This window comes from Canis lupus, chromosome 23 (genome assembly GCF_011100685.1).
Source record: "Canis lupus familiaris isolate Mischka breed German Shepherd chromosome 23, alternate assembly UU_Cfam_GSD_1.0, whole genome shotgun sequence".
In the NCBI taxonomy this organism is placed as follows: Eukaryota; Metazoa; Chordata; class Mammalia; order Carnivora; family Canidae; genus Canis; species Canis lupus.
Window position 1 is genome coordinate 1,710,836 of NC_049244.1, and position 25,915 is coordinate 1,736,750.

At 44.2% G+C, this 25,915-nt stretch overlaps 2 protein-coding genes across 5 annotated transcripts in view; one reads left to right on the plus strand and one right to left on the minus strand.

Moving 5' to 3' along the window:
- The window catches only part of ABHD12 (abhydrolase domain containing 12, lysophospholipase), a 66,534-nt gene extending 41,425 nt beyond the window's left edge, over positions 1-25,109 (minus strand). For 2 of the 4 annotated variants that reach the window (XM_038570228.1, XM_038570232.1), the window contains exon 1: positions 24,785-25,081. In XM_038570228.1, coding sequence (XP_038426156.1) covers positions 24,785-24,975 — 191 coding nt within the window. In that variant the 5' untranslated portion in view covers positions 24,976-25,081. Of the gene's footprint in view, positions 1-24,593 lie in introns of all 4 variants that reach the window. The other 2 variants (XM_038570229.1, XM_038570231.1) reach the window with 2 other exon arrangements.
- Positions 13,573-13,942, plus strand: LOC102155658 (ubiquitin-conjugating enzyme E2 L3-like). The gene has a single exon (XM_038570233.1). The coding sequence runs from the start codon at positions 13,577-13,579 to the stop codon at positions 13,940-13,942; it is 366 nt and encodes a 121-aa protein (XP_038426161.1). The 5' UTR covers positions 13,573-13,576.
- Positions 25,110-25,915: the final 806 nt, after the last annotated feature.

Sequence of the window (25,915 nt, forward strand, 5' to 3'; positions counted from 1 at the left end):
CTTAAAAGGTCCCAGCCTTACTTACAGGTAGGTCACTATCTGGCAGTCCCAATGACCATAAGATATTTTGGGGACTTCAAGACGAGAGGAGTTCCATCCAAATCTACCAGTACTGCACTTCCTGGAGTGGCTTCCTAGCTTTGAGTGGTTTTTATTTTTTATTTTTTTAAAGTTAATTTATTTTTTATTGGTGTTCAATTTACTAACATACAGAATAACCCCCAGTGCCCGTCACCCATTCACTCCCACCCCCCGCCCTCCTCCCCTTCTACCACCCCTAGTTCGTTTCCCAGAGTTAGCAGTCTTTACGTTCTGTCTCCCTTTCTGATATTTCCCACACATTTCTTCCCCCTTCCCTTATATTCCCTGTCACTATTATTTATATTCCCCAAATGAATGAGAACATATAATGTTTGTCCTTCTCCGACTGGCTTACTTCACTCAGCTTGAGTGGTTTTTAGAAGTTTAATCTGAGATCCCTTATAAAAAGTTCCAGCAACACAGACTTAAAAACACCTATGTGTTCAATTGGCAATCTTGCTGCACTTTTGTAAATAATCAGGCCAAATCTAATGAGAACTATTTTGTAAAGAAAAATCATCTTACTTTGATTATCCTTGATCTAAAAAGGAAGTGAATGTATCAAAAAATTTTATGTTTCAACAAAAAACCACGTGGGTTATCAGATTCTGTTTCTGTTCATTAACTCAGAGGTTTTATTATCTACTCATAAACAGGACTGGATCCTGCCACCTTGCACATTTTGTCAGAGCCTACTAAATTCTTGATTCTTTCAGTTTCCTTCAAAGGTTTTAAGTAATCTCTCCACTCAATGTGGGGTTCCAACATACAACCCCAAGATCAAGAGTCACATTCTTTACCAGCTGAGCCAGCCAAGTACCACCCATTCCCCCTTGCCTTCAATATCTGGTTACAACCTTCCAATGCAACACTTCTGATTTTTTGCCCAGCTTCCTGACGTGGGGTGACTGAAAGCTACAACTTGGCTGTCCAGACCCATACTGGGACTCCAGATTGTTTTGTAGTTTCCACTTTCCCCAAGGATGGGAGCAGTCTTGCAAGTTGAACCCAGTCAACTTGATGTAAACTCCAAAGGGCTCATTACGGTAACAGGGTGTAGGACAGCATTGCCAGAGATACTCACTTCAAACCAGGGAATCCTTTGTGTTGTCACTGCCACTCTCACTCCACCACCTAAAAATATGTCAAATTCAGTGTTTAAAAATCCTCAACTGACTGCCCTCTGGACTCAGATGCTGGCTTCATAATCTGCTCTAGCCATTCATCTTTGTTTTCTGTTTTACTTCCTTGTTCTGTATTTTTTTTCCCTTTGCAGATCTGTTATCTCAACCTCAGTAACTAAGTCCTCCCTGCAGCAACTAACCACCCCATGTTTGGGAAACTGCCTGGGAAGTTGCAATGAGGGGAATGTGGGGACTGATAACCCATCAGAAACAGCTTAAAGGTCACCTCAAAGTGAAAACATCTGAGCTACAACTTATACAGAAAGGAATCTTATCTCAACTTTCCCTCTCTGACTGGAGGTTTATAAGAGTCAGTTGCCACAAATTGCCCTTCCAGCAATGCCTCCAGTCAGGGAGGTGACTGACCCTTGGCACAGGGACATTATGAAAAAACTGTGTAAAGAGGGCTCATCAGAACCTTCCACCCTACAGAGGTTAATCCTAATCCTGCCCCTCCCTCTATTAAACTAGTATATAAACCTTTATATAGCTGTTCTGGGAGCTTCTTTCTCCTTAGAGTATTCCTACATGCATAATAAACTTTTCTCCAGTTACTTTATCTATTCTCAGTTAACTCACAGGCCCAACCATTCAAATGGTTGGTAAAGGAAAGCTCTCTTCTCCAACATGATGAACTCATTCTAGCACAGACTTTGTCTTTCACCTTTGTAGACGCCATCAATGCCATGCCTAGTTTGTGCACCACTGAAACCTTGATCAAAGAATTACTGTCCTATGATCATTAAAGCAGAAAAATCAGAACCATCAGCAACTTTTTCCACTGCCTAAGATTTCCACAATTTTTTCCATTTCACAGTCTGTGCCTCCAACCAAGCAACTACACTAAAAGTTACTCTAATGACAGTCACTTGGTTGTTTATTAGACTCTTCCGGTAAGTTCACAAAATACAACTGACTAACAAAACAGGTAGGCAATTGCAATAAATACATGTCTGTCAATAATTACTTTGAATATAAATGGACTAAACACTCCAATCATGGGATCCCTGGGTGGCTCAGCGGTTTAGCGCCTGCCTTTGGCCCAGGGCGTTATCCTGGAGTCCCGCATCGGGGCTCCTGGCGTGGAGCCTGCTTCTCCCTCTGCCTGTGCCTCCGCCTCTATCTCTCTGTCTCTCTCATGAATAAATGAATAAAATCTTCATTAAAATATCCCATTTATAACTGCACCAAAAAGAATAAAATACCTAGGAATAAACCTAACCAAAGAAGTGAAAGACTTGTACTCTGAAAAGTATAAAACACTGATGAAAGAAATTGAAAATGAAACAAAGAAATGGAACAACATTCCATGCTCAAGGATCCAAAGAACAAATACTATTAAAATGTCCATTCTGCCCAATCTACATATTTATTGCCATTCTTATCAAAATACCTCAGCATTTTTCAAATAGCTAGAACAATCCTAAAATTTTTATGGAACCACAAAAGACCCTGAATAGCCAAAGCAACCCTGAAAAAGAAAAACAAAACTAGAGGTATCACAATTATGGAATCAACTAATATTACAAAGCTGTAGTAATCAAAACAGTATGGAACTAGCATAATAAGAGACACATATATCAATGGAACAAAACAGAAAACCCAGAAACAAACTCACAATTATATGGTCAATTAATCTTCCCAAATAAAGATATACAATAGGAAAAAGTCTCTTCCAACAAATGGTGTTGGGAAAACTGGACAGCAAAAAGACTGAATCTGGACCACTTTCACCATACACAGAAATAAACTCAAAATGAATGAAAGACCTAAATGTGAGATCTGAAGCCATAAAAATCCTTGAAGAGAACACAGGCAATAAGACATCAGCTATAGCAACATTTTTCTAGATATGTCTCTTCAGGCAAGGGAAATAAAAGCAAAAATAACTATTGGGACTACATCAGAATAAAAAAGCTTCTGCACAGAAAAAAAACACAACTAAAGGGCAGTCTACAGAATGGAAGAAGATATTTGTAAACAACACATCCAATAAAGGGTTAGTATCCAAAATTTATAAAGAACTTATTAAAACTCAACAAACTGATGGAGAGCAAACTGATCGTTGCCAGTGGGCAGATGGTGGGGGATGGGCAAAATAGGGAAAGGGGAGGGGGAGGTGCAGGCTTCCAGAAGGACATGAGTAAGTCACCGGATGGAAGCTGCAGCACAGGGAACACAGTATGGTTAACAGTGGTGTCTGGTAACAGATGGTAGCTACACTTGTGGTTCAGCGAAGTACAACCTACTGAAGTTGTGTGGAATCACTAGTTGCACTGAAATTAATGTAACATTGTGTGTCAACTATACTTCAAACAAAAAGATAACCAACTCAAAACACATGCTTGAGAATATGGTAACTTCTTTATGCACACTCAGAAATGCAGAGTCCAGAGGGGGAAACGGAGCCAAACCGAAGCCGGTCCTATGCATCCTCTGTGCTGGCCGAGCAGCGGCTGGGTGCACTTCAGAGCAGGACCTGGGAACATTAGTTTCTGTCCCTGGAAACCAGACCCAGGTCTCCTGCTGGAGAACAACTGTGATCTCATGGAAGTTGAGGAAACAAGGATATTTGGCCTGGATCTAGAGACCATGCCAGCCAGCAGCTCCCTGCAGACCTCAGGCCTGGCTGCCCACTTCACCTGCAGTGCCTTTCCATCTACCTGAGGAGTCAAACTCAGTGCTGACCCTTGTCTGTGCTCAATCAATATTTCATCAAAGAATGACTGCCCTTGGGACGCCTGGATGGTCTAGAGGTTGAGCATCTGCCTTTGGCTCATGGAGTGATCCCAGGTCCAGGGATAGAGAGTCCCACATCGGGCTTCTTGTAGGGAGCCTGCTTCTCCCTCTGCCTATGTCTCTGCCTCTCTCTCTGTATCTTCCATGAGTAAATAAATAAAATCTTTAAAAAAATAATAAAGAATAAGAATGACTGCCCTTAGGAGCATCGAGGTGGCTCAATCGGTTAAGCCTCCAACTCTTGGTTTCAGCTCAAGCCATGATCTCACAAGTTGTGAAATGGAGCCCCACTGGTCTCCTCACTCAGCAGAAAATGTGCTTGAAGTCTCTCCTTTTGCCCCTCCCCACCACCTGTGTACATGTGCTCACTTGCCCTCTAAATAAATCTTTAAAAAAGAAAAAAAGAACGGCTGTAATCATTAATGTGTTGCCCCCTGAATCTCCGAGTTTTAATTGGTATCTTCCTCCCCCAGCATTAGGAAGGGTGCTGAGGATGACTGACTCTTTCACCCCTAGTCTCTGTGTAACCTGGGAGGGATGGAGAATTTGGGGACAAAGAAAGTCTATCCTAGAGTGGCCAAATGAATTCTTTAATCCTTTATCTCTAGGATCTAAAGTTTCTTATTTTCAAGACTTAAACCATAAGCAAATAAACAAAAAGGATAGGAGTTTCTGGCTTCAACAAATCAAATAAGTTTAATAAAGCAGGACGTATCATTTGGCAGGAAGCAAAACCTAATAACCAGAATTTGGCCCAAAAGGCTGTTCCGACCTGCAGTGCCAATCCACAGGCCTGACACAGGGGTTCCTGGCAGGTAGAAGGGTGTGGGTAGAGCCTGAAGCAGGAAGGGTCAGGAAGGAGGTTGCAGGGGTGCCTGGGTGGCTCAGTGGTTGAGTGTCTGCCTTCGGCTCAGGTTGTGATCCCAGGGTCCCATGATAGAGTCCCACACTGGGCTCCCTGCAGGGAGCCTGCTTCTCCCTCTGCCTATGTCTCTGCCTCTGTGTCTCTCTCATAAATAAATAAACAAACACATAAACAAACAAACAAACAAATTTCTTTAAAAAAAAAAACACAAAAAAACAAAGGAGGTTGCATTGTACCTACTGGCTCCTACTGCCAACAGCAGGAGGACCTTCAAACTGGACTCAGCTCTGGCACCAGAACATGGCCTTCCACTGAAGTTTACTCACACTTTACAGCTCAGAACTTTTTTAAAAGATGGACAGATTGACTGATTTGAGAGAGAGTGCCTGCCACAAGTTGGGGGCGGGCAGGGAGAGAGAATATTTAAGCAGATTCCCTCACTGAGCGCAGAGCCAAATATGGGGCTCCATCTCATGACCCATGAGATCATGGCTAGGTGCCCAACAGTTCAGAATCTTTAAGCATCTGGTTTTTCAGCATCAACTGCCAGGCCTCATGCCTTCTGAGCTAAAATGTTGCATGTCACATATTACAGATGAAAACTACAGCTTGTATATAAGAGACATTGTCCATGTGGAAATGAACGCAGACCATTTTTGCTGATGTCCAAGACAAGGATACTCTTGGGTCACACCATTTATACAGATACACAGGATCTTATGCAGTCTGGGGAACATGGCAATACCATAGAAGTCTTGCAAGTCAAAAAATTAAGTCCACAAAATCCTATGCAAAACAGGACTGTACTGTCAGAAAAAATTAACTTTTAAAAAATATATATACATACATTTAAGTATATATAAAAAATATATATAAACACATATATAAATATACATATATATATATGAACTTGTCTGGTCTGCATAGTTTTTGCCCATCCTTCCCGCTTTCTTAGGCTGACAGTGTTCAAGCCTCTCCAGAAGCTCAGAATTAGAAACCTGCCTCAATCACATGTCTGTCTCTTACCTTAACCCGACTTTGTTTTCTCTTTCCTATCTTCTCCTTCTGTGCCTTCTAAAGAGATACACAAACATAACTGAACAATGGAGACGTTATTTTTCTCTAAGAGGTCTGAGTTGTCCAAGACTTTGTACTTGGACCAGGAGATAGAAAAAGTAATGGTACAGTCATTCCCAAAAGGCCCCCACCCTCATATAAATGCTATCACAAAAAAAAAAAAAACAAAACAAAACAAAAAAAGAATAAATGCTATCACATTCTCTGAGCAGCTATAGCTGGGTATTCTGAGCCAAATGGTATTAGGAAGTGAGTCTGTTTTAGACTGTTAGGACTAGCAGAGCCTTATTTTCATTATCTGCTATCATCTTTCACAAGGAAACTGGAAGATTTTAAATAAATGAAGCTATTAAAACACAGATCCCTGTCCTCACTTTTAATGGCAATACAGAAAAAAGAATGAGGCTGAGTTTGTCATGCTTAAGGAGAAATACTGTCTCTCTGAACTCAAGCTAAGGAAACTCCTGTTGGATGAAGTTATCATTTGTTCGTTTTAATTTTTACCATTTCCTGGTAAAAGAGCAAAATATTTTCTTTGAGAAAATTCAAAAGGCATTATTTTTTAAAAGATCTCTGATTGCATGTCACGAAATAAAAACTGTCATACTTTAAGGAGGCAGTCTCCTTTTTCCCCACTCTGAGCTATAAAAGAGGGTAATAGTATGAGGTACTGATGGTGGATAAAGAAAGTCCTCCTCCTGAGAGAGTAGAGCCAAATCCAGGAACCAAGGAAGCCCCACAGATGAGGAAATCTTGGGTGACTGAGCTTGCTTATATACATGCAGTTCCTGCACTTCGAGCTGAAAAAGTAAAGTATAGCTTAAGGGTATTATCCAGAACCTTCCAGTCAAGTAGTATTTGCAAAACATCCAAGGGAAAATGACCCCCAAGGTCAGGATCCCCCAGTCACTCCTCCTGCTGGTTCCTTTCTGCCCCTGGTACTCAAACTGCTGAGGTTTGCATAGTCCATGGGCCCCCCACGGGGCAGCTGGCACATGCCCTCACACTCCCCTTAAGATGCCACGAATCAATCAACACCCAGCACTTGCAAGGTTCTCTATTCAAGTCACACCTGTGTGCTGCCAGATGGTGGTTTTCCATATTGCAATGACACCCAAGCATTTAAAACTGTAGGGAATGTGGCTGCCCTGGCCTTCCTGGGGGTGTGACTTCAGCCAGCCCCTACTGCCCCAGACTGCTCACCTCCCCACAATCAGGACCTTTCATGCACTGCACTGGGGAATGACTCCACCTGCACAGGCTCCATAAACATCCCTCAGATGCACCACAGATGAAGAACACACACTGCCTTGGTAGAAGGGCCAAGCTACCTTCTCCAGCTGTGGGAAACCAATGACAACTGGGCAGGCCCTGCTGAGTCAGGTGCTACAGGAGTGCTGCCTGCTTCCCCTCTGGCCTCCCAATTGATAGTGATTAGCTCTTCATCTTACTATTCCCAGGATAGATGTTCAAACAACCTGCCCTGATTCCTCTACTAGGGGAGGGAACAGACTTGGCAAAGACCCAGAGAGAGGCCCCCAGTTAAGCCCTCTCAGGCAGCTGGAGTCTTAGTGTGTTGTGATTCCTTCTGGGCGGACACTGCACCAGAGCAGGGCTGAGCTGGCTTGTCACTCAGAGCCCAGAGCCCTGGGCAAACCAATATGGACCCTCAATGTCCTCAACTGTAGGGGAATCTGCCTATAAGGCCCATTGTGCAGAGTAAACGAGCAAGGAAACGAAATGCTTAACTCAGTACCTTGCAGTTGGAGCAAGCAATGTTAAACTGAATGGAGAGGGCCTCTGTGGGGCTGGGAGTGGGTGGACACATTCTGAGGGCCACATCTGACCCTGACAGGGGCCCTTTCCTTGGCCAAATTGTCCACCTGAGCTCTAATTTCTTGCTCTGGTAGCCTAAATTACAATTACTCTTTAACCACACCAGTGTTCGAAAGCAGTAGTTTGATGCAGAAATGACTCCAGCAATGCCTTATGCAGCATCAGAAAGGAAGTGAGGCCAGACCAGGTACAGGTCTTGCTGTGGGGCCAGCAGGCTCCTCAGGGTGGTCTCTGTCCAGCTCTAACAAGCTGATAGTCGGACCCTTGGGCCTGAGAATACTTGAACCTTCTACTGAGTCAAAGGACCTTCCTTGAGGAGAGTTCTTCCCGAGTCCCCCTGGGGCATGCCCAAACCCAAAAGAAGGCCAGGAGGGCACGATGTTCTCTGCTATGCATGCCGGGTGCTCCCCCACTATCAACTACTAAAGATGGCAAGCCCATGAGCCCCCTCTGCAGAATTACCTGCAGTCACCAGTGCTGCTCACCAATTATCTCTGGTTCTCCGCCCACCCACCGGGTCATGGTAGGATGGCCATCCCCATCCCTTTTAAAGTTAGAGACTGAGGAAATGTAAGCGAGAAGAGACTTTAGGAGCAGCAACCTTGGGCAAGATGGAGGAAGGGAGGAAGCCCCTGCTCTGGCCTGGCTCCCCAGGTGACCTCAGTGAGGCAAGCCTACAATGGACATACGGCTGGACATGTAGTGGGAGTGAGACATACCTGAAAGCCAGGGGTTCTGCAGCATGACCTGGTCTGTCCTCACCAAAATTCCTCTCCCTGCCAGAGGGCCCTAAGGTAAGACCCAACAATGTGGAACCTGAAGGACTGAATGGTCTCCTCACCATCTCCATTTGGAGTCTCACAGACCACTCAAATTAGCACCTCCAAAACCAAGTTCTTGATCTTCTACTCCCAAAATCTGCTTCTCCTCTAAGTTCTCCACCTCAGCAAACACCATGTGCCCAAGACCCACACAGGCCCCCAGGAGTCATTCCTGACACTAGTCCCTCACCCCTACCTCCCTCCACTTCCAACCTATACCAAGTCTCCAAAACACATCTCAACTCCATCTGCCTCTAACCACCCCAAATGCTGTCTCTCTGGGGCAGGCCAACAACATACCTTGCACAGAACAGTGGGCCCAAACTTTTGTGACTATACCTTCCACCAACATTTTTTGCAGCATGCCCTCTGTATGTATGCATTTAAAATTAAATTATACGCATGTATAATTGGTCTGCATGTGTATGTTGGTTAATTTCAAATATGAATATAATTGTAAGTTGCAAAATTTCCTTCCCATACACCATTAACTATGTTTCATATACTCTCTGAACACACCCCGCTTTCAGAGCAATACCCTGGCCTTCCAAAAGAAACGTCTAAATGAAACCTCCATCTCACTACCCTCCTATTACACATCCAGAGAGACCTTTTTCTTTTTTTTTTTTAAGATTTTATTTGGTTTGGTGCCTGCCTTCGGCCCAGGGCATGATCCTGGAGTCCCGGGATCAAGTCCCACATCGGGCTCCCTGCGTGGAGCCTGCTTCTCCCTCTGTGTCTCTGCCTCTCTCTCTCCCTGTCTTTCATGAATGAATGAATGAATGAATGAATGAATGAATTAAATAAATTTTGATGTCTGTGAGAAGGAAAGGGAAAAAGGGAATATACTTGCAAGATTCAACAGGGATTACTTTTTCAGACCTTTATGAAAAAAGCTGATTAACAGATAAATGTAGAAAATTTGCAAAGTTGTCAACAAAGCATTAAAAAGAATAAAAATCATCTCGTATCATATGATCCTAAACAAGCACTGTCAACGTACTAATGTAGTATGTCTGCATAAGCTCAATTCCATACTGACTATATCTTATAAAGTTAGGGTCTGTGGTGGAGACACAATGGGCATGGAGCCCATTGTGGTGCTAAAACTCACAACCCTGTGATCAAGAGCTGAGCTGAAATCAAGAGGTGGTCAGAACCAACTGAGCCACTCAGGCATCCCATACTTTGAATTTTCCTATCCGGGAAGACTGAGTTTCCAGGATCTATTAAAAGAGTGTACATTGATAACACAGAAATCATTACTGGAGTTGACTACAGGTATCCTGGACAGATTCATCCTTCAATGTTCGTGGTCACTTATGCTGTGAACTGGAAGGTCCCCTTGACTCACAGTCACTGACCAGACAGCAGAGGGGCTAGCAAGGTGAGCTTCATGCAGTGCTTTCCCTGGAGGTCTGCTTTCCCCACAGCCTCTGCAGCAGGTATCCAGACCCTGCCAGCCACTCTGGCAAAACTGATAAGATGGGAGCTGCTAAACTACTGAGAAGGTCCCAAAGGAGGCCAAGCCTCCATCAACTCTGCACAGGCTTGTGACCTCAGGAGCCCACCCCTTAGCACTCTGTAGCTCCTTCACCTACCTTCCTTTCGCCCATCATCAGCAATCACCAACTTGCTAGATGCTGTTTTTGAAAGACAGGGGAGGCTGGGACACAAGATATGTAGGCTGATCAGGAAGACTGCTGCTTTCAAAGCTTTGCAAACACAGCGTTCCTACTGTTGAGGGGCCTCAGATCAAGACCTGGTGTGGTAGCCTCAGCTCCTACACAAAGGTCCACTGAGTGGACACAGGCATTAAGTACAGTGGAACCATACTGCACACAAGTGGCAGCCACCCATCAGATCTTTCTGTGGCCAGCCCTCATATGCAGTCACAGCCTGGAATCAGCAGCAGGCTTGATTCACCTCTCCAGAGGTGGCTTCTCCCAACCTACCCCTACCTGTCCCCCACTATGCAAATGCGTGTGCACGCGCACACACACACCAAACACACACACCAGTTCCTAGATTTTTGTAAGCTACGAACTAGCAAAATTTTCCACAAAGTGAGGACTGACACAGTGTTAACCAATTTTTTAGTTTTACCAAGCGAGGATTTCAAAAACTAGCTAATCTGATAACATTTTAATACCAAAAAAGATACAAAGGACACCGTCTCAGTATTCAAACACTACATAAATTTACCTTTATAAGATACTTTCTATACTGTCCTTATTCTTTCATTTCTCTTCCATGCAGCAAAAATTTACTTCAAAAACTGCCATGGGCCCCCTAAGCCAATATTCAGGATTCCTGCTTCTCAGGAATGGTACCACAGATTTCTTCCATTTTTCCTGCCTTCCTCTTCACACCTGTTGTCCCGTTTTCTGTTTGCTTTGTACACAAGAGGGACCTCATTTCAGGGCAAAACTCGTTCCAGAAACCCCCAGATCTCACTTCAGGGCTCTTGTTCCTATATGCTTTCTTTCGTTTATGGAAGCAGTACTGGTTACAGGCAAGAAGATAAAATTCTGGCCTCACTCCTCAAACGGAGCTAGCATAATGACATCTCTTTAGCATCTAATATGGGGTTTTGCTCTTCCTGGCCCAGTCAGGACAGCACAAGTCCTGGATTTTCGATGGCGGTAAGAGCTAATGCACAAATGATAGGAAGGTTTATACTGGCAAAAATCAATACACTGCTTTCCTTTTTTTATACACTGCTTCTCTATCTTATCAACAGTGCAAGTACAGAAAATAATTTTAACTTTCCTCATCCCTAATAAAAATAAAGCCGTCTCAAAGAAAATGTGGTTATGTACACACAATGGAATATTATTCAACCTTAAAAAGGAAGAAAACTGTGACATATGTCACACCGTGGATGGACCCTGAAGACGTTATGCTAAGTGAAATAAGTTAGACACAAATGGACAAATATTCTGATTCTACTTCTATGAGGAACCTGAAGTCATCAGAAGGTTTAACAGTTGTCATTAGGGGCTGAGGTTGGGAGTGAAGAGTTAGTGTTTAATAAGTACAGAGTTTCTGTTCGGGAAAATGAAAAGGTTCTAGAGACGGAGAGTAGCAATGGCTGCACAACTTCTGAATGTGCTTAATGCCATGAAATTGTACGCTTACAAATGGTAAACTGTGTTACATGTATTTTCCCACAATAAATATTTCCAAAAGGCTGTCTCATTTGGGAAATTAGTTTAGCTCCTTTTTCATTTAGCTGTTCACTCAAGAAGCATTGTTTGTCTTGCTCTAGAACTGTTTATCAGAACTAAGTACTTTTTACCAACCAGAACAAGAAAGTACCTGCTTTCCAAACCTACTTTCACACCAAAAAAGGTATCTGAGAAAGTTCTGAAACCTGTGGCAATGCAAAGCAAAAATATAAGAACTGAACATGTATTAGCAACATAAGTAATTTAATATCTCAAAGAAGTATATACATACTGGGAAAACAAACTAACATGTAAAATAGATGTCTCCTGTGAAGTTCTTTTAAATTGACAGAAATGGTAGACTAGACAGAGAGAGAGAAAAGCATTATGCCACTTTATACTTGTTTAATGCTGATCTGATCTTGTTGCAATCTTAGCACAACTGAGTGAAGCAGGCAGGACAGTGAACACTCCCAGTATAGAGATATGGAAACTAAGCTCATAGCTATTAAATAATTTGCTCAAGATAAGGCCTCTGCTGGGGACTGAGCTCAAGTCCTTGGACTGAGCTCAGGTCCTTGGATCTGGTCCACTCTTCCAATCCAACAAAATCCTCATTTGGAATGATATCTAGAAAATTTTTAGAATGAAAGAGAATAAAATTCAGTCCCCCTGGGTTTTCTCCTTAGGGTTTCTGATCACCCAACCATGCTCAGAATCCCCAAGGCTGGTGGCAGCCAAACCCACAGAAGTTCTGGGTGGTGTCAAGTACACAGGTGAGAATGAAAGTTAGGGAAAAAAAAAATTTTTTTTTGTTTCAAAATGCTCACATAAAAGCTCTATAACATTTGTTTTATTTTTTAAACAGCTTTGAGATACAGTTGATATGAACTGCACTTGTTTAAAGTTTCTAATTTTATCAATTTTAATACATGTGAACACTTTTGAAGCCATCACCACAATCAAGATAGTGAACATACTCATCATCCCAAAAGTTTCATCTTGTCCTTGTTAATTCCTCCCTTCTGCCCCTCTCTGGTCCCCACTCCCCACCCCAAAAAGTCACAGACAGGGAAGCCTGATGCGAGACTTGATCCCAGGACCCCAAGATCACAACCTGAGCTAAAGGCAGATGCTCAACCACTGAGCTACCTAGGCATTCTTAATATTATTTTCTTATCTCTAGCTTACTTTATGTAGGAATACAGTACATAATACACATAACATAGAAAATATGTGTTAATCACCTGTTCATTGGGAAGACTTCTAGTTAACAGTAGGCTACTAGTTAAGCTTTGGGGACTCAAAAGTTATATACAGTTTTTTGAGCGTGTGAGGTTGGGTACCCTCATCCCCCATATTGTTCAAGGGTAAACAGTATGTAAAATATGTATGTAATATATAATATGTAAACATTTCCATAACATGTAAAGCCAGGATTCATTCCCCAAGACTAAGAGTTGGTTACATTTTTCTTAGTTCACAGGTGGAAACCTGAAGAACAATCTTCAAAATCTTATTCGAACACAGGGAGTAACGGGGCCAATTTCACTCAATAGAATTGAAAACATTAAGGCCTTGGGCAGCCCAGGTGGCTCAGCGGTTTAGCGCCGCCCGCAGCCTGGGGTGTGATCCTGGAGACCCGGGATCAAGTCCCACATCAGTCTCCCTGCATGGAGCCTGCTCCTCCCTCTGCCTGTGTCTCTGCCTCTCTCTCCTTCTGTGTCTCTCATGAATAAATAAATAAAATCTAAAAAAAAAAAGAGCAGTACCATATCCAAGACGGCGGCCAGCAGGAGGCTGATGAAGGAGCTTGAAGAAACCCGCAAACGTGGAATGAAAAACTTCCGTAACATCCAGGGTGATGAGGCTAATTTATTGACTTGGCAAGGGCTTACTGTTCCTGACAACCCTCCATATGATAAGGGGGCCTTCAGAATCGAAATCAACTTTCCAGCAGAGTACCCATTCAAACCACCGAAGATCACATTTAAAACAAAGATCTATCACCCGAACATTGATGAAAAGGGGCAGGTCTGTCTGCCAGTAATTAGTGCTGAAAACTGGAAGCCAGCACCCAAAACCGACCAAGCAATCCAGTCCCTCAGAGCACTGGTGAATGACCCCCAGCCTGAGTACCCACTTCGGGCCGACGTGGCTGAAGAATAAATACTCTAAGGATCGTAAAAACACTGAAGAGCTTACAAAGAAATATGGGGAGAAGCCACCTGTCGACTAAACTCTGCCACCACCGATTCCAGTGGGCGGGAGCGGAGACCCCGAGCAGCGCATTCAGACCCCCCGCAAAGCAGGACTCTGTGGAAAACTGACACGTGCCGCCGCCTGGCCTTTGCTTGCGGCAGTTACTAACTTTCTACAGTATTCTTAATCAAAAGTGGCCGAGGTAACTTGTAAAGAACGGATTAAAAATTTAAGATGTTCTAAAAAAAGAAAAAGAAAAGAAAACATTAAGGCCTTAATAAAATACACAAGAACAATCCATAAATGTTTCTTTGTTCCCAGAGAAGAAAACAAAAACTCATGAGGATGTTGGCAGAATTGTGCTGCTGTGAAAAGGCCTTATTCTCCTGCCAGAGACTAGAATGTTTTACACTACAGTATAGTTTGTTTTCAGGTGCTTTACACACAACTGCATTACCGATTGTTACATAAAGCCAAAAATTCAACGGAGTGCATTTTAAAGATCTTATTGGCTTTATTCAACAATTCATGACTCAGCCAGCATCTAATTCAGCAGACAGAAAGGAGCATGGAAGAGCTATACAAAATGAAAGGCTTTTACAGGCAGAAGTGAGCATGAACAAGGAAGTTACAATGGGCAAAAAAGTGGATTGTTTTTTGTCTGGTCCCTTTCCTTTAAGGGATGGCAGGGGCCTGTTAAGGCGGATTAACTCACTAGTGCTGATCAGGCATTTCCTGAACAAGTGGTTTAAGATTCCATTTTTGGGAGAGCTGAAGCTATAATTAAGTTAGGTCTTGGTTTGGCAACGTACGGCTTAGCATAAGGGACTCCATTTGAGGCCTGTTGTCTCGTGTTTAACACCGCCTTGTTTTATTTTTCTTTATACCAACTTGCACCCCTTCAATTTTACTGCATATTTAAGCACTGCCTTTTCCGCTGCCTTTGTCCTTCATGACAATGTAAGCTCTGTAAAGGCTGGGACCTGTCTGGCTGTTGTGCATTTGTCCATACCCCCTTGCACATAGTAGGGGTATGTGTAACAAGTATTTGTCAGATGAATGAAAGAAGAAGCATGCAAGCAATACTGTTAATACTAATTATCTAGGGAAATTCCACTTTATCATTATCTACATTGTTTTAAATTTTTATTAAGGTATCTTTATTACTTTTATTATCAGAAAAAAAATTTAAATGAGGGATCCCTGGGTGGCGCAGCGGTTTAGCGCCTGCCTTTGGCCCAGGGCGCGATCCTGGAGACCCGGGATCGAATCCCACATCGGGCTCCCGGTGCATGGAGCCTGCTTCTCCCTCTGCCTGTGTCTCTGCGCCTCTCTCTCTCTCTCTGTGACTATCATAAATAAATAAATAAAAAATTAAAAAAAAAATTTAAATGAGAGACTAAGAGAGGGAAAGAGAGGGTTCCGTGGGGACTGCCTTTCACCATGGTGATCACCATCCCCTGGGATAGGGTCACATGTGGAGATCCTTGCCTTGGTGACTGCAGAATCTCCCTTGTGCAGTCTCCGAGGCCCCGGGGCTGTAATGGCAGGCTCCCAGCTGGCCTATACTGTTCTAACAGTCCCTTCCTTCTGGAACCCTAAGCCAAATATCAAATGTCCTGTCTTATTTTCCTTCCCACAGGTTCTGCCACGACGTATCTTATTGAAGCATGCTGTGTCCCCAAACTGTGAGAATTTCTTTTCTTATACCTACAGAAATCTTAGTATGCCAGGGATGCATTGATAGGATGTACTACATCCTGTCAATGAAGTGAGAGCCTGAAAGATGAGATTCTCTGAAGATAAATCGGCACACACAAAAAAAGTCAGAACAACAAAAGACAAAAGTGAGATCAGACTCACCATCTCCTGCCATGCCTGCATTTTGTATTTACTGTAGATATCATTAAAATATTTGAGCGTAAGAACTGATGGCTGCTATAAGAAAAACTGACAGACAATGAACTCCCCAAGAATACGTACTGTTTCCTTCCATCTTCACATTCCCAGTGCCTAGCATGCATGTGACCAACAACCCAAGTAATATAACTATGTGCTGAATAAAACAACCTATGGGCATCCATTTCCAGGTAGAAGCAAAATGATCTTCTAGGACCAGGAATGGCACAAGTCAAGGATGAAAGAAGAAAGGGTAGGAAGTCTCTGTTGTACACATGACCAGGAGAAGAAAACAGTTAAAAGCCATATACGTCTCTCAGGGACCCCTGGAACTACTACTACTGCATCAAAATGGCCTGCTTCAGCCCTGAACATTCCTCCCTTCCCATATGAATAGTCTAGTTAATACACCTAAACCTTGCATGGAGATCCCACAAGTTTGGTAAGAACTGAAAACAATCTGAACTTTCTCTTCTTACCCTAAAGCTCAGGGCAACTGTTTTCAAGCTTCAGAAACAGATCCAAAAGTCAAGCATTCCTGAAATCTGCTTGTATTCCTTCTGTGACGCCTCTTCTCTATCTTCATCTTTGCAAAACGAAGAGTCTTACTCTTCTGAAAACTATTCACATGGACACTCATCAACCTTACCCTCTTTTTACGCTTTTGGACACTTCCATAACAGAGCACAGATATTACGACAACTCCACAAGTGCCATCTCAACAAATTCTACTCAAAAACAGCTATTTGTGTATTAGCAAAACCTGAGAGGTAAGGATTCTGCCTGAGTCCCACACAGTCACTCTATGTTGACCTCAGTTCATGCTGTTCCTCTTCCTACCTCCACCTCTAATCCAGCTGTAACCCCCTCATCATGGGGATGTGTGCAGGATCCCTGTGGAGCCACTGCCCTCCTGCTCAAGGCCCCCGGAATAGGCAGCACTCAAGTACAGGAACAAGCGTGGTTTCTCAGACACGCAGCTCACTGCTGAAATGACTTCCCGTGACAGCCACTTCTGAAATGTTACATGTCAAAAAGAAGAGTCCCTGCTAGGTAGCATGATTATTCACATTAATGTTTAGCAAATATGGTGGAACAGTGTGTTTAGGTCAAGGACAAAGAACTAGGACCATCCAGGTGGAGAAGTGAAAGGGAAACACCTGCAGCGCCTCCGCCCCCACTAGCCCTCAGTGGATAACAATGCTCTTATTTCACAGAGAAAGTAGAAGCACGCAGAAGACAACTTCGAACACTCCCTCCACAAATCTAACCACCCCCCTGCACCTTCATGGGCTGCTTGGCCAATTTTCGTGTCTGGTGATCCTCCACTTAGCCTTGGGGTACTGGGTCCCAAAGACACCATGCCACCAGTGTCTACAAGGCCAGCCTTTCCCTACTGGACCATCCCACTGAGCATGGCAACAAGCTTTAACAACAATAGCACTGGTCAGAAGCCTCTCCCTTATCTTTGTTCTCTTTTATAGTAAAACTCCTTTTAAAAAGCTATCTGCATTTCTTCTCTCCACCTCTCCCTTGAGCCACTCTTTCAGGTTTTTACCCCCATCATTCCAAGTACTCACTCTTTTCAATCACTCAATTCCATGTCACCAAATCCAAAAGCAGATCAACTTTCTCTGCAACAGGCTTCTCTTCACCCAGCTGCCGCCCATCCGAGTCCTCTTCCTAATCCATTCTTTTGCTTCTTCCAGGTCTCTTCTTCTCCCAGCCCCTAACCACTGAGGACCTGCAGCCCAGCCCTCAGACTCTGTCATGATTCTAAATACCTTCTTCAGGTAACAGTCAGAAGTCAGCCTAACTCCCTGGATCTCTGGCTCCTCCTACCTACTGAATCTGCAAGAGGAGACACCACAATATGCCCCAAACCAAACTCATAACCTCCCAGAGCACTTGCTCTTCCCACAACTGCCCCATCTCAGCACATGGCAGCTCCTTGCCTCTGGCTGCTCAAAAGAAAACTGGTGAAGCATCTCTGACCGTCCTTGCTCTTTCACAGTAAACTACTGCAAATCCTGTTGACCTCTCCTTTGCAAGAGATCCAGACTGCAGCACTTCTTCCCTCCACAGCTACTGCCAGCTCCAGCCCCCATCTTCTATTGCCTGGATGACTCCTAACTGGTCTTCCTGTTCTCTCTGGCTCTCCAGTCCATACCTGTCACAGGTGTCAGAGTGACACGGTAATGACACACATCACATCAAGGCATTTCTCCACTCTAAAGAAGCCAGTGGCTTCCATTCAAATGGCCCTTATCAGAAGGGACTCCTGCCACCTATATCATGTTTATGTCACAGGTGCTCTTTATTGGCCTACTTTTCTCCTTAGAACCCCAAGCACCTGACACAGCTCGTTCTCACTTGTTTGTTATCTGCCTCCCCTATCAGAATGTAAAGTCCATGAGATGTGACCCGCATCCACTGCTATGGCCTCAGCACTGAGAGTTACTCTATATAACACTTAGCAGAGTACTCAAACTCTGCTAAGTGAACAGGTGAAAAAAGTGTTGAATAACCCAACAGTATTGTTACAAATGTTGTAATAGCCACAGATACATTCACAGATCATGATTCACTGATCATGATTCACTGATCACTGATCATTCACTGATCATGATCATGATGATAACTGGCTGGGAAGACATACTGAAATAACTTGGGGGCAGAGAAGAGGGGGGTAAATTCCTCCTGACCTAAGTTAACAGAGCTTTCTCAGTACTCCCAACTAACAATATTAGTAATAATCCTGGGGGTGACCAAAGTAGAAGGTGCCACTGACTCAATGCTCACCGTGCACCCAGCTCTTCTGTACACCTGAGCTTCACCTCAATCCTACAGGGAAGGTATTTCTAGCCCATTACAGAGGAAGAAACAAACTCAAAAGGTTAAACAAGTCTCCCCAAGCCACAGAACCTGAAAACACACTTGGGACTTCGTCATCTATGTGGGCTTTCCTTTAAGATATCAAATGATACTACAATGAGGAGGACCGGGCCCAAATAATGGGTCTATTGGCTAAATGGACATCTCAGCCAAAGCTTCCTGCTACTGTTCTTCCCTGTGTCAGCATCCCCCATCCTAAGTAATCCTTCAGTTCAGAACAAGATGATTTACCCACTCCTGGTGCTGAAAGAGCCCTCTGTCAAAGCACAAACCCACCCAAACCCAAGTTCTGTTGCATCGTCTCTGGGAGAAGAGCACGGACTTAATCTGCCAGTTTCCAATATCATATTACAGTAAAAATTTTTCCTGTAGACTTCATTTTGGAAAGAAAAGTGCCCTAGTGGGTTGAGGAGGAGGATCACAAGTCTGGAAAGGCAGCCTATCTCCACTGCTGTCAGTATAACCCTGACAAGATGACCCATCTTGGGCAGCCTGGGTGGCTCAGCGGTTTAGCGCCGCCTTCGGCCCAGGGTGTGATCCTGGGGACAGGGGATTGAGTCCCGCGTAGAGCTCTCTGCATGGAACCTGCTTCTCCCTCTGCCTATGTCTCTGCGTCTCTCTCTGTCTCTCTCATGAATAAATAAATAAAATCTTAAAACAAAATTTAAAAAATGACCCATCTTCTACACCTCTCTCCAAGGCTACCTTTATGGTAATGTCTTCAGGAGCCTTTGATCTACTCAAAAATATCTCCAACGTATGAGCAGTGTTTGCCCAGTTACAAGACAGACACTCCCTTGAGAAAGGAAAGTATGCATTGGCTAAAAAGGAACTGGAAAGGAAGCAAAGATACAGGGCACAAAGTCCCACCAAAGAGGGAGACATCAGAGAAGCGCTAGATCCCAGTGTCCTGGGTCCGGAGTTGGAGTGTGGCCTTGAGAAGATAAACCACAACTGGGAAGAGATGGACCCAGCTGGGGGCCCTAGCTGAGGTGCCATAAACAAAGCCTGCCCCCTTGCTTGTCCCAGTCCAGGCACAGAACGTACTCTCGGGAGTGGAAGGAGAAGGGGAATGGAACAAAGTAAACTGGGCAGCCTGGGTGGCTCAGCGCTTTAGCGCCACCTTCCAACCCAGGGCATGATCCTGGAGACTCAGGATCGAGTCCCGCATCAGGCTCCCTGCATAGAGCCTGTGTCTCGGCCTCTCTCTCTCTGTTTCTCATGAATAAGTAAATAAAATCTTAAAAAAAAAAAAAGTAAACTTAAACTGCAAAAGCTAGCTCAGAACCTTCTAACCTCTCAGTATACAAAGAGATACCATGCGAAGAACTTCTGGGGTGAGCTCAGGAAGGCTGATGTTGAAGGAGATGAGTATTATTAACCTCAGCCACCTGCCTTTCTGGATACAGTGAAACCATTAGCAGCTGGATGAAGTTCCTTGCTTTGGGTCAAAGAGGGACTGAGGGTGATGCCTCAGGTTCCCTGTATTTACATGCAAGAATCAGCGGCTATGAAATGCAGCCTCCCATGCAGCCCACTGACCTCAGTCACTGGCAGAACCACTTATGAGCTGGGGGTAGAAGGATAAAGACTAGTTCACTGAAGCATGCAGACCCATAAATCTCACTATCACCTTCCTAGAGTCCAAATTAGACCACTTAGGCCTTTAAAGCATAATCCCCAAAACTCCAGGGTTACTGAAAAAGAACAGGAAAGGCTCATGAATCACTTCTTTGCCAAAAATTACCAGATATTGTACAAAATTAATATCTAGTCCTTCAAAAAAAAAAAAAAATATCTAGTCCTTCCTCTCAGGAAGTCCAGGGTCAACATATGAGTTAGATAAACATTTACCTTTAAAAACGACCAATCCAGAAATTTTAAAAAACAAAAAGTGTTTTGTTTTATTCCCAGGTTATTGTTTTTATCTGAATTAGTTGCCAATGTTTACAAAGTTTGAGTTCACACATACACACACAAACACACAACCAGCTACTCTTCTAGAGAGACTGGGTGATCTGGCCATCTTAGGACCACGTTTCTTGCCAGGGTCAGTGACAGGAGAGGGTGCAGTAGCTGCTTTCAGACAGATGTTCCCTCCACTTCTCCAGAACCCTCAGCAGCATCCTGGTCTCCCAGAATTAATTAATAAAAAAATATTTTCTTTGGGAGAAGAAATTTCAGTGTATATCTCTGTATTGATATACCACTCGCTAGACTAAATAATCAAGAGGGGAAAAAGCATATAAGCACACAAAATTAGGGAACAGCCCCAGATATAGAGGAAAAAGTTAGATAAAACAGATGATTTTCTATGAATGTATAAATCACCAAAACTAAACCCAGAAAGAGAGCAAATCTAAAAGAGCACCAGGCTTAGGTAGTTTTACAGGACAATTTCACCAAAATTTGAAAAAACAGATCATTTCAAAAGCATTTAAACTGGCTAAAGCAGAGAAAAGAAAAAGCTTTTAATAAAGCTAAAGAAAGTACTAAAACAACTTGATAAGGATTACATTTAAAAACAAAATTACACACTAGTCTCACAAATGACAATGTAAAATGACTAAGTTAAATATTAATACAATCTGGCTACACATTAACAGAGTTTTCAATGATGATTCAATAATATAAAAACTTACTAGAATTCATATTAACAGGTCAAGGAAAAACATCTACATGATAATTTCACAGACACTAAAACAGCATTTGATAAATTCAAGAACCATTTTTGATTTAAAAAACAAACAGCAACAACACACCCTGTAGTAAAATAACTAGTGTGGCAAAAATATTAAAAGTATTCTCAGTAAAGTAAGGAACAAGACATCATCCCTTGTATATATTCTGTTCTAGAAATATAATGCAACCAAAAATGAGAAACAAGAGATATAAAAAAGTAGAAAACATGGGATGAAATTCATATTATTTGTAACTGACATATGATATCTGAAATTCCAAGAGAACCAACTGCAAAAACAACTAGAAACAATGATTACATAAGTTGCTGCTTACAAAATTAGTAAATACAATAATAGAAATATGTAATATAAGGAAGGATTCTATTTTCAACAACAAAAAAGATCAAGTAATTAGAAATAAATTACAGGATTTTTAAACAAACCACATTTTATTTTATTTTTTAAAAAATATTTTATTTGTTTACTCATGAGAGACACAGAGAGAAAGAGGCAGAGACACAGGCAGAGGGAGAAGCAGGCCCCATGCAGGGAGCCCGATGCAGGACTGGATCCCAGGTCTCCAGGATCACACCCCGGGCCAAAGGTGGCACTAAACCACTGAGCCACAGGGCTGCCCAACAAACCATATTTTAAAAGACATTTCTGAGACAACTGGAGAAATGTGTATGTGTATTGGGTATTAAATTACTAAGAGGCAATAAATTGTTAATTTTGATAAATATAAAGAATTTTTGATAAATATAGCAATGAGATTATATATATTTCAAAAGTCCCTATTTAAGCTATACTGTGAAGTAGCTATGTATAAAATTGTTTTAAAATATTCTAGTCCCCCATCCTACAAAAATATGGAGGGAGGAGAGACAAATGATTCAAGATCAGCAAAAAATGGCTGTTTAAGAAGACCTGATGGATATACATCGAGGTTCATTATATTGTCTTCCCTTTTGTTTATCTGAAATGTGCCAAACAAAGGCAAGTCATGAGAGACCCAAAGGTATACAATAGGCTTATAAAAACACACAAAAATTGCCACCTAACAATTAAAAATGCAAAATTTTAAGCTACAAATCAGATGTCATTTTCATCAATCAGGTAGAAAAAAAGATTAAAATATTTGAGAACATTAAGTATTGACAGGAAGGGGAGGCAATTGACACTGCTGGGGAAAGTACCCATCAGTACATTGGAGGGCACTTTGGCCTCACCTTTCAAAATTATAAACACACACTCCTTGGTCCAGCAATTCCACTTCTTAGTTATCTACTCTACGTATACTATTTGAATACGTATTTTCTGCCACCTACTATGTTCATGCACTGGAGACAGAAAAATGGAAGAAACAATGGCCCTGCTCTCTTAGGGCTTCCATTCTTATAGGGGAGGAGACAACTAATAAAGCAAGTCAAGTACACAGACAATTGCAAGGTCAAGAGAGAGAGATAAAAGTGTGATGATAAAAGCAAATAGAACACGGGCGTTGGGAGTGGCAAGAAGTCTATTTTGAATGGGCTGGTCTCAGGGAGGGCCTCTCTGAGGATGTGACAGTTGAGCAGAGACCTGGGTGAAGGAGAAAACAAAAGGAGACGAATGTCCAGGAGAGCATTCCAAGAAATAGGGAAGGAAGACATGGGGTAACACAAATTTGGCTTTCCTGCCATCTGCTTTTCTTTTTATCACCTAAGAGCCCTTCATTCCTCCAAAGGATATGAGTACCAATTGAATATCTTTCTCCTGATACAAAAAAACAAAAACAAAAACAAAAACAAAGCATATCATTTTAATACCGTACATCTTTCCAGGAAGGTACCAGGCCAGCACTGTTTCCCCCAAACACTAATGTGCCTAACAATTTCATTTCTTCAAAGAAAGAATTCCCAAACTTATCTAGGTGTTAGATAAAAACCGATTAAACAAACAAACAAAAAACCCCACAAAAGTACATCAAAGCTACTTATGAGTCTTTAGTGCAGATAACCTTTCCACAAAAAGAGAACAAATTAGTTTCACAAAAGACACTGAGCAGTGTAAAGATAACTTTACACACACACACACAGACACACACAAATACTGTCAGTTCTTGCCCTTCAGGAAGAATGTTAACAGAGGAGAGACTACAATTCGTTCCATGACTTTTTAAACAATGAGGTTAAAATATTAAAGTGTCTATTTGGATACATATTTCTATTTTTTTCAATTTCATGATCTTTTAGGCAATGATATTTTTAGGGACTATTTGGATAAATATTTGACACTGAAGCAGCCAGCGTCAATTAAGGACATTCCAGTTGACCCCAAAAGAAATGACTCTGCAACACCTGAGAACGTTACATACTAACTTCTTCAAAACCGTGAAAGATCCAGATTTCAAAACTGCCTTGAATGATACGTTCTGAGAACAGCCAGATTAATTATGGAGCCAGCATACGGGGAGAAATTTGTCCCTATGAAATACACTACCTTAGTCTTGAAATCAACTCTACCTGGACACATTCATCCCCTACTCAGAGGGAGAAATCAAAACGCTAGAAGACTTCCAGATTCTCCAACTCTAGATTCTCCGTGTAGACAAATTTCAAGCACCACTAGCCATCCGCACACCCACCCACAGGTTTCCCTCCAACAGCTGAGGATGCGGCATACCCTTGGCGACAGCACACCATTTAACCTTTCCCCCAAAGGCCTCATTAGTTCTGGGCAGAGAATGCCACTTCTTGACAACTAGTTACCGGAGAAACTCAGCAAAGTGAGAACCGGGACCAGGTAAGCTTCCGCAGACGCCAGCCCAGCGCGAGGGGCGGTGGGTCCTGAGCTCCCTGCAGAGCTGAGGCGAAGGATCCCAGCTGCCCGGATCTGCAGCCCACCGCTCCGCGTCCCCCCTTCCTTGCGGGGCGTCCGGGGGCCGCAGCAGGGGCGCCCCCGGGCCCTCCCCCACTCCTCCCCCGCGCCGGGTGGCGACCGCCCGCGGCTCGCAGCCCCTGGGAGGGACGCTGGTCCAGCCCGCGGACGGGGTCCCACTGGTCACCCGGGAAGGGTAGGGGCGCGGCGCTGGGCTCCACGGGGGGCCGGAGGGGGGCACCGGAGGGTGGAAGGACGGTCGGGGCGCTCCCGCAGGCAGGTACCTGAGGGAAGGATGCCCGCGGGCCACACCTGCGGGCCAGGCGAGGGAGAGCGGCGGAGGGAGGCTGGGAGAGGACGCCGGAGGGTGGAGGGTCGGCGGGGGGCGCTCCCATCAGCAAGAACCTCGCGGAGAGGCGGGGGCCCAGGGGCTGCGTGCCTGCCAGGTCTGGCCGGCCCCGGCGCCCCACCTCACCTGCCCAGCGCCCGCTTCATGCCCGCGTCCGCGGCGCAGCGCGGCTCCGAGGGCCCCTTGCCCGCCAGGCGCAGCTTCTGTTTCAGGCGGCAGGCGGCGTCCAGCGCCGCGGCGGCCGAGCCGGAGGAGGATGAGCCCGAGGCGGCGCAGCGCTCATGCTCCAAGGCGACGGGCTCGGCCCGCTTCCTCATCCCGCGGCCGACACGGCCAGCTGCCGACGGTGCCCGCTCGCTTCGCCCGCCCGCGCCGCAGTCGCAGTCGCCGCCACTCACGGGAGCCGCAGCCGCCGGGAGCCCGCAGCCCCTAGCATCCCAGCCCCAGGCCGCGGCGGCGGCCGTACGGACCGGCGCCCGGGACGGGGCAGCCGCGCCGGCCAATCAGCGCCCGGCTCCCGTCGGCCCCGCCCCCGCCGTGCTTCCGCGGGGAGCGCGCCCCGCGACGCCGGCGCACACCTGCGGCCATTTTGGAGAAGGGCGGCCGAAGCCTTGCAGGGCGTCACGGTGCGGGCAGGGCCAGGGGACCAGTGATGCTGGCGGGGATGGGCTGGTGGGCGCAGGGGCGGGGTTGCCTGAGCCGGGGTCCCCGGCGCCGCGAGCGGACGCGCCTGGCTCTGCCCCGGGTCGAGGGCCCGCGCCGCGGGGACAGCTGGCTCTTCCATCTCCCGCTCTGGCTCGGGTTCACTAGGGCTGGAGACCCAGTGGGAGGGAACCCCTCGGAAACCTGTTTATGAGGACAGAAAGCAGAAGGTAACAAACCACCATCCTCATGATTTATAACTATTTTTCCCACAACAGTTTACTTTGAAAAATATGCTTTTAGGTACTTTTTGTTGGACACAAGCATATAAGTAATTTAACTTTTAACTTTGGGGCTGAACATATGAAAACCGAATTAAACAATTTACTTCTTAAAAACCATTTCATTTGAGATTTTTGTGAAGCATTTTAGTAGCAGCTGGTGGCGGTCCGCCTTGCTGCGCACTCAATGAGTCAAACTTGATTTGGGCTTGTAGGTTCCAGCCCTGGATTGGGTGTGGGGATTACTTAAAAATCTTAAAAAAAAAAAAAAAAAAAAAAACTATATCAAATGTGAAACCCAAGTTAAGAACTAATTCAACTCATCTCACAAAGA

Bases quoted from the DNA above. Each gene is read 5' to 3' on its own strand.
- LOC102155658 (XM_038570233.1), top strand. From the start codon at position 13,577: ATGAAGGAGCTTGAAGAAACCCGCAAACGTGGAATGAAAAACTTCCGT.